At 40.1% G+C, this 9,381-nt stretch overlaps 1 protein-coding gene across 1 annotated transcript; it reads right to left on the bottom strand.

Moving 5' to 3' along the window:
• Positions 1–1,844: 1,844 nt before the first annotated feature.
• LOC135613520 (protein CHROMOSOME TRANSMISSION FIDELITY 7-like) lies at positions 1,845–3,771 on the bottom strand. Its single transcript, XM_065110552.1, has 6 exons — positions 3,633–3,771; positions 3,292–3,556; positions 3,105–3,203; positions 2,928–3,002; positions 2,475–2,848; positions 1,845–2,171 (listed from the first exon to the last, which is right to left on the bottom strand). Exons 1-6 carry the CDS (start codon positions 3,680–3,682, stop codon positions 2,036–2,038), a joined length of 999 nt encoding a protein of 332 aa, XP_064966624.1. The 5' UTR covers positions 3,683–3,771; the 3' UTR covers positions 1,845–2,035.
• Positions 3,772–9,381: the final 5,610 nt, after the last annotated feature.

Raw genomic sequence — 9,381 nt, 5'->3', positions numbered from 1 at the left:
CAACCGCCTGGGCTGTGGGGGTTGGGAGGTGCAACCGCCCCAGCCAGGAGGTGCAACCGCCAGGGCTGCGAGGCTGGGAGGTGCAACCGCCCCAGCCGAGAGGTGCAACCGCCCAGAGCTCAGTCTTCGAGCTAGACTGGGCGGTGCAACCTCCTCTGCCAAGAGGTAGCACCGCCAGAGCTCAAGTTTCGAGCTCTGCCAGGCGATGCAACCACCGAGCTCAGTCTTCGAGCTCTGGCAGAGAGGTGCATCAGCCTGAGCTCAGTCTCGAGCTCTGCCAGGTGATGCAATCACCGAGCTCAGTCTTCGAGCTCTGGCAGAGAGGTGCATCAGCCTGAGCTCAGTTTGGAGCTCTGCCAGGTGATGCAACCACCGAGCTCAGTTTCGAGCTCTGCCAGGTGATGCAATCACCAAGCTCAGTCTTCGAGCTCTGCCAGGTGATGCAACCATCGAGCTCAGTCTTCGAGCTCTGGCAGAGAGAAGCAATCGCCTGAGCTCAGTCTTCGAGCTCTGCCAGGCGGTGCCACCTCTCCAGTCAAGAGGTGCAACCGCCTGATCCCAGAATTCTGGGATTTGATCGATTTGATCGTTTTGAGCTCCAAATTTGAACTGGGTTGGGGCCTATAAATACCCCACCCATTCAGCACTGAAAAGATACAGATCCACAACGAATTCTTGATCTTTTCTGTGATTCTAAGAGCTCAAATTTGTGTAAAGTCCAAAAGTTCTCCTCTTTCTGTTCTTCAAGTCTTGAGTTGTAAAGAGAGGAGAGAAAGGATCTGTAAGGGTTGTCTCCTGAGCCCGTCAAAAGGAGTGAAACTGTAAAAGGGCAGTTGGCCTTCGCCCATTGAAGGAAGGCAGCTAGTTGACGTCGGTGACCTCGTCGGAGGAGGAAGCCAAAAGTGGAGTAGGTCAAGACTGACCGAACCACTCTAAATCTCTGGTTTGCGTTTATTTCGAGTACCTTATCATTACTGCAAACCTCCTACATAACTACTGCTCTCTGCGCCTTTACGAACAAGTTCTAAGTGCTGATCTTTTCGAATTTGCATTCAGACGTAAATCTGTGTTTTTCGTACGATCAGCTTACGTTTGCGTTTTGATTCTGCAAAACTGTTTTCTGCGCTTTTACGAACTAGTTTCTAAGTTTAGATCCCTTTGAAACTGGTTTAGACGCAAACTACGTTTAGACGTAAAACTGCGTTTAGACGTAAAACTGCGTTTAGACGCAAACTGCGTTTAGACGTAAAACTGCGTTTAAACGTAAACTGTGCAAACTGTGTTTAAACATAAAACTGTGTTTTAGACGTAAACTTCTTTTAAGCGTAAAACTACGTTTAGACGTAAAACTGCGTTTAGACGCAAACTGCGTTTAGACGTAAAACTGCGTTTAGACGTAAACTGAGTTTAGACGCAAAACTGTGTTTAGACGCAAAACTGCGTTTAGACGCAAACTGCATTTAGAAGTAAACTGTGCTTAGACGTAAACTGCGCTTAATCTTATGCAATCCTAGAATCGGCTTTTACATCGAAATCGTTTTTATCGGACGAACGCAGCTTTCGTTTTTAAATCGCTGAAAGATATCCGCTGCACTAATTCACCCCCCCCCCCCCCTCTTAGTGCTCTCGATCCTAACAGTAGCCACGTAATCAATACCCATGAAGCCTTTTTAAAAGGATCAAAGGCATTAATAATTAAAGGAATCGAAATCAACTATATTCACATCCCTCACGAGATACACGAATAGACGGATGCGTTTGGAAAACATTTATATTTTTAATCTCAGTAAAAATGAGATTACTAAATCTATTTGATGACCACCATTAGGTAAATATGCTTGGAAGTAACCATTTTGGCATGCAGAGAAAATACTCCAAACAAATATCAACCATTCATGATTGCAAGCTTGATTCCAATTGAATACAAAATTGCTCTTCCTCTGCTTAGTTGATATATGTTCCGTGGAACAGTGTTGACTGATATTTTTATTCAGCAAAAAGATCCATCAGCACAAAGATCGAAGTAGTTACCTCCTCAGACATCATCCTCCCTATAAATCAGGTATGCATTGCTGCAGCAAAAACTGAATGCCAATGCCCTCCCAGCAGAGGTCGGAGGCGAGAATGCACACTGCGAAGGCTCTAATATATTACCTGCCAAGAAACTCTTCCTGTAACAGATAAGAGCAAAAATTAGCCCATATAAACATTATTTCAAGTTACGTGTTATAAACAAACTGCCAATAAATCACAAGAAGAATGTTGCAAACTAAAGAAACTCCATGGAGTCATAGCAAAGTTGATATGAAATTGAGTCTATGCACACATGACAATGAATGTCATAAGTGGAAGATTTGTCTACTCTTTAACCAAAAATTTTCAAATAGCTTTGATATAATCTTACAAGGGAATTAACATCATTTATATTAGACAATATCGACTGAGTTATGGCCACAGTTCAATCAGACAAATACCTTGCAGAATCCAAAAGTTGAGAGGCTATCCGCTTCTGCCTCTGGGATGGCACAACCCAGATGGCCCTAAAGCCACAGAGAGCAGGCACAGATTCCTCCTCACAGAGAACAGCTCCGGTTTCCCATTGATCAACCCGGGTCTTATTTGTCAGACCACTTCTTCTGGCAACATCTCTCTTAAAGCTAAACCCTCCAAATTGTAAGTTCGTGCATTGCCTTTCTAAATTCTGCGTCAGTTTGCCTGAAGATGTCTTCCCAAAGTTACCATTAGAAGATTTGCCAGAGAGAGAACTCGGTATGACTCTATGTGCAGCTTTTATAGGTTCGGCGACAAGGCAGCCAATGATCCGATGATTCGCAATAAACAGATAAACCTTCATCCAACATCAAACTTAAAACGCATGAGCAAATTGACAGCATATATAATTTATTTCTACTTCGTAGATTGATCACCTTGCAAAGCTTGTGGAGAAGGTGATCATCAGTAAACCCAAGCTCCTTCTCCATTGTCTTAAGCACTTCTTGGACCTGAGAACACGGGAAAAGGGTTTGGGATGCTGGAATGTTGATTAATCTATCTCTATCATTTTAACAAACAGTTTGCGAGCACTCAAAAGAAGAATAAGTGACCTTGCGCGTGTGAGACGGAGGATCACCATCAACCACCAATAGAATGCGGCCGCCGTCAACACTAGTTGTCGTCGAGATCACCCTCTCGTCGCGCCAGCCCTGCAAATCAAATTCGACACGCTACAGAACAACAACGAGCAGCGGATGTAGAAACAACCCGATTAATTGCATTGAAAACCGGAAGGACCTTGAATTGGATGCCGTCGTAGTAGTTCTTGTGGAAGGACCGGTGGAACTTCTCATCGGCCTCATCCCCGCAGGCGTACATCATTCCGCAGACGGAGCAGGAGCGGAGAAGGAAGTCGGACTGCCCCAACTCCAGATGGTACTGCGCGTAGCTCCGCTTCTTGTTAAGGACATTGCCGACGGACTCGGACGATGAAGTCGCCGGCCCACTCGACGCCTGCGCCTCTGCTTCCCCTCGATTCTTTTGCTTCCCGCCATCGCAGTCGCTGCTCGATTGGAATGCGCGAACATGAACGCCGACACGCAAAGATTAGACGAATCAAAGACGGAGGGAACAGATACCTTCGATCAGGGGAGGGCTTAAAGAAGGCGCTGATCTTGGCCTGCTGCATCTCGGAATCGGGAGCAAGCAATGAGGAGGGAGGGGCGCCATGGCGAGTTTGACGTCCCCTTATCTTTTCGCCCTCAGGGATTTCGAAATTTTTGCCGCTTCCCGCCCCTTTTATTTTTGTTTCGGTCGTGCCGCCCTCGCGGCGTCGATATCGGATCGGGAATCCGGAATTGAATCCGGCTCCAGATGATATATTTTATTTAGTTCTATTATTCCTTTTTTATTTTTTATTATATTTAACATTCTTTTGCCATTTCCGGTTAAAATTATTTTTTAAAAATATATAAATAATAATAAAAGAAAAAAGAATGGTGCAATTATTAGACCCGCATAAGCTGCATCAAAGACTATCGCGTACCCAAGTTGTGTGCTTCATCCATACACTGACCATGCTGTCATGACTGCTAGGACAGCCGGAGTGCAATCTTACACCATACTCCAACTCTTCGAACATTTCAGGTAAATTGACACCAATCAGTAGCAAAGCTATGCAGGTAATAAAGCAACATGTAAATAAATAGAAAGGGTATGACACACCTTTGTCCCAAACTATGCTTGAAATAAACCTTCAAAAGTTTTGAGGGGATGTTCTTCAAAGCGAAGAAAGCGAAACAATTATTTATTCACTTATTTTTCGTAAATGGGTTTCACAAAACCTCAAATTCGTGATTTTCGTGCTCAAGCATTTTTGGGCCGTCGTTATTGAGCCCCACATGGATATGCGTTTGTTCACGAATCACGAACCAAGGTAGGTTGGTAGATGATTGGGTAGGCACAGATATGTATGTAAAATATGCCGTGCGAGTTTAAACCATTTCGGATCTCTCTCGTTAACCTATAACCAATAACTTATAACCTATATACATATACATATGTATATATACACGTATATATACATATACATATGTATATATACGTGTATATATACATATACATATGTATATATACGTGTATATATACATATGCACGTATATATACATATACATATGTATATATGCATGTATATATACATATACATATATATATATGTACATATATATGTATATGTACATATATATGTATATGTACATATATATGTATATGTACATATAAATATATATATACATATATATATATATACATATATATATATATACATATATATATATATATATATACATATATATATATATATACATATATATATATATATACATATATATATATATATATATATATATATATAACCGCCATGTCTCCTCTTCCGTAGAAAGCCTTGCGCCGTTCTCCATCTTCTCCCTTCGTCTCCACAACCACGGTCGTGTTCGTCGTCGCCATCAGAGATCAGATCATAAGAAGCAGTAGTCGATCCCATCGCCTTACCGGTTGATCCTTCGTTTCTTGATCGTCTTTGGCGTTTCTTCTCTCGCGACGACGGCGACCGCTGGTAATCACCTTTGCCTCCTCTTGATTCTCTCTTAGATTTTGTTCTTACTTATAAAGAGTGTGCTCTGATCAATCTTCTTCGTCTCGTCTCCGTCAAACCTCTCTACCGGGGATCGGGATCGATACCCCATTTCTCGATCTTCTTTGATGCCTCTTTCCCTGATGTGATGGTCGTCGGTGAAACCTGTTTCCTATCCTTATTCCTCTCTTATAGTTCTTCCTATTCCTTATTCCCCTCTTATTGTTCTTGATCTTGCATACGAATAGTGTGTTTCTGTAAGAACTTATTTGGCCTCTGTGTGAAATTTATGGCGTATAGGAACTTATTTCCTCAAAAAAATTTCTGATCCAAAAAATATGAACTGGGATATCTTTTTTTGTGATTCATTGATGTTTCCGATACAACGCACGCAGTCCTCCCCGCCCCACACCCCCACCACCACCACCCCCCCCACCCCCCAACCCAAACCAAAAAAAAAAGAGATCCTATCTATGGTTTTACATCCAGAAATCATGCATTAATTACAAAAACCTAACATCCTATTGGCAAAAAAGAAAAACTAACATCCCACAATTGTCCTCTCAAACCACTATTGTCGAATCATCTTCGAGCTGGAACTCAGTTACTCTACTCCTCCATCCTTCCCTGTGACTACGTCCTAAAGCCTCAACTGATCCCAAATTATACATCAAAAAGAAAGAAACAGAGCTTACTGTGGCATCAGTTCAACCTAACAACGCTTATTCCCAATAAATTTAATGACGCAATACCCAATTGCCATGCCAACAACATTCAAGAGACAACAGTTGCACAAATGCTCAGGAGAAAAGAAGTAGAGAGATGAAGACAAACAATGAATGTCCTTCTAACATCAAAATATCAGAGAATAAATATACCGTGGTTGATGAGTCAGCACGGCCAGGTCTGCGGATCGGCGCGATGAGCGGTTGCATTGCAACACTTCAACATGTTCGAACATATATTTTTATAAGTAAAAATATACAAAACCAAGATAAAATAGACTGTCATGTCTCTATATAAGCATACAAAAGCATTGAACGGTTCGTTAAACGAAATAGTTATGGGTGTGCAATGACAGTTCGTGACAATTCGCTCTTAATTTAAATTTTATATTGTAACTCAAATTAGCTTTCATAGATATACAAATACATCGGTATTCATAAGCTTCGTAAATATATCTACACCTTAATCTTTACTTCTGTAATATTTCATCTCGATTACTTTACTCTTCACTTGATGTTTGAGGAAATGATATATCGCATAAATGTATTTGCTTCTATCACGATTGACTGGGTTCTTGGATAACTTCAGAGTTAGAGTTATGACAAAAAATCTTGGTCGACATATTTTGTTTGAATCCGAATTCTTCTAGTAGATTTCTGAGCTATACAACTTGAGATGCACATGTAGCTATTGCAATATAGTCTGCTTTTATTGTAGATAGTGATACAATCGGTTGTTTCTTATAACATCATGAAATTGCTCCAGATCCCAAAAAGAATATACATCCCGATGTACTCTTTCCACTAGCAATATCTCCTGCATAATCACTATCAATAAATCCAGTCAAATAAGAATTTTCTCTTATCATAAAGAATACTGAAATCTCGAGTCTCATTCAGATAATGCAAGATTCTCTTTACTGCTTAAAGATGAACTTCTATTGGATTCTTCATATATCTGCTTATTAAGCTGACTCCATATATGATATCTGGTCATGTTACTGTCAAGTACATGAGACTACTAACTATCTACCTGTAATAAGTAATATCAATCTTTTTACCATTTCCAGCATAACTAAGCTTTAGACCACATACAACTAGAGTACTAACTTGCTTACTTTTGTCTGTTTTGAATTTATCAAGAATTTTATTGGTATATATCTTTTGTAAAATGAAAATGCATGTATCTTGTTGTTCAACTTTAATACCAAGAAAATAATTCATTAGTCCTAAATTAGTCACATCAAATTCTTTATTCATGGAGTTTTGAAATTCATGAATCATATCATGATAATTACCAGTAAAGATTAAATCATCCACATATAAGCAAATAATTAATATCCTACCTGTATCTTTTATGTTTTGCAAGTAAAATATGCTCATAAGGACATTTTTCAAATCCATGTGTTTAAAAAAAATGAATCTATACAACTATATCATGCTCGAAGTACTTGCTTTAAACCATATAAAGTCTTCTTTAATTTATAAATTTTCTTTTCAGAACCATTTAACACAAATCCAGATGGTTGTTGTATATAATTTTTTTTAATTCACCATGTAAAAATGCTGATTTAATATCTAATTGATCAATTATTTTGAGCTGCAAGAGAAAATATTTTGGTGCAAATATTTCATCATAATATATTCCTTTATTTTGCTTTAAGTTTTTTGCAATGAGGTCTGGCCTTATATTTCTCAATAATATTATCTTGCTTTAAATTTATTCTTTAAATTCATTTTTCACCAATGGGTTTACGCTCTTGTGGTAAGTCAATTAATTCCCAAGTTTGATTCTTCTAAATGGAGTTAATTTCTTCTTTCATCACCTTTTCTATTTTTCATCACTTGATGCCTCTTCAAAAGTGATTGGATCACCATCAACAAACTATGCAAAGTGTATTAGAATATCTTCGACTTCTTCATCAATAAATTCAAGAACATCAGTCACATAGTCTTTCATCCAGCCTGATTGTCTCCTTGTTCTTTTGGAAGTTGTAGGAAAATTTGTTCTAGTTGGCATGATAAATGTAGGTGAACAACAAGCAGAAGAACAAAATTAGTATATCAGATGAAGAATTATTTTCAGCTGAAGCTTTATAAAGAGAACCAACTTCAAATGAATCTACAACTTTATCATCTATAATTCCCTTCTCTTTGTTGCTGCTAACTTCAACATTTGCAGCTGCAAATTATCAAAATAAAATTTATCCAAACACTAACAACAGAGTTCACTAAATCGATTTTCATAAAATTTTAATTATATTTTAACAATTCTAAGTATTTATGCCCAAGAAGTTTTTCGCAACAGGGTTCGAGATTTAAGAAATACAAGTTCCATCAGTGCTGAGGAGAGAGGAAGAGAAGAATACATGAAGAAAACACAATAGGAAACATCCGAAATCCGGAGAAAACCGCGGAAGAGGTAAACAGATGAAACATCAGTGCACCGCATCACAGATGCAGAGAAACCCAACTCAAGTATTTATTCAAAACAAATCTAATCACGCAATACCCCATTGCCAAATGCAACTCATAAGTATTTATTCAAGAAACAAAAGATCCACCCGTGCTAAAAGAAAAGAAGAGATAAACAGATGAAGGAAAATACAATATGCAACATCGAAGATCTAAAGAAGGCCAACTCTTAATCACGCAAAAACCTGAGTTCTAACTACTCCAGGTTTCAAGATTCAAGAACGACACCTCTACCGGTTCGGGCGCTCCGCCGGTCGCACTGCCGGGAGGGACGTCGAGGGCGTAACTGAAAAGACGGATCTCTGCGCCACGGCGTCCCGCTACCGGCTAAACTAGGTAGACGACAGCTTCGCCGGGGAGAGGCCAGTGCTGTCAAAGGAGAGAGAGAGAGAGAGAGAGAGAGAGACGCCTGGTGAGCATTTGCACCGATCGACGAGGAAAGGTAAGGAAGGGGAAGGGGTGGAAGCCCCAAGGAGCGGAGGAGGGCAGGAGCGTCCTTGCACTGGCTGCTGGCGCCTTTTATACCCTAACATCGACAGATGACCAGATCTAGAAGCTTCCCGTAAGTTCCTCCCAATAACTGTCTCGGCTGATCACAAATCCATAACGCATTGAATACGTACACGCGTATAATATACCCATTTAAAGATGCGTATACCAAGACATATATCGGGCATGTTCCAGGAATATTATATGCATGTCCCTAGCAAACATTAAAATTAACCTTATATGCCCCCTTTAATTAGTGTGCGCCAAGAAAACACTTGGGCCGACCCACAAGCAAAACTCTTGGGCTAATCAGAGCATATCAAACCTCGGCTCCGAACCCTTCCGGCTGTAACGATCACCGTCTTCGACCCTTGTCGATTCTGCCGTTCGATTCATCAAATGGATCCATCTTGTCATCTCATGCGGTTGTTTGGAAAGTGAAAGACGTGAATGCAAGCGCAGGATCACCGTCTTCGACCCTTGTCGATTCTGCCGTTCGATTCATCAGATGGATCCACCATCCTGTCATCTCATGTGGTTGTTTGGAAAGTGAAAGATGTGAATGCA

Source organism: Musa acuminata, chromosome BXJ2-6, assembly GCF_036884655.1.
Source record: "Musa acuminata AAA Group cultivar baxijiao chromosome BXJ2-6, Cavendish_Baxijiao_AAA, whole genome shotgun sequence".
Taxonomy (NCBI): Eukaryota; Viridiplantae; Streptophyta; class Magnoliopsida; order Zingiberales; family Musaceae; genus Musa; species Musa acuminata.
This window is presented reverse-complemented; position numbering and strand designations above follow the sequence as displayed.

Coding starts and splice junctions, on each gene's coding strand:
- LOC135613520 (XM_065110552.1), bottom strand. CDS start 3,682: ATGCAGCAGGCCAAGATCAGCGCCTTCTTTAAGCCCTCCCCTGATCGA. Junction 3,557..3,632: donor AAGCCCTCCCCTGATCGAAG/GTATCTGTTCCC, acceptor CCAATCGAGCAG/CGACTGCGATGGCGGGAAGC. Junction 2,172..2,474: donor CAACTTTTGGATTCTGCAAG/GTATTTGTCTGA, acceptor TATCTGTTACAG/GAAGAGTTTCTTGGCAGGTA.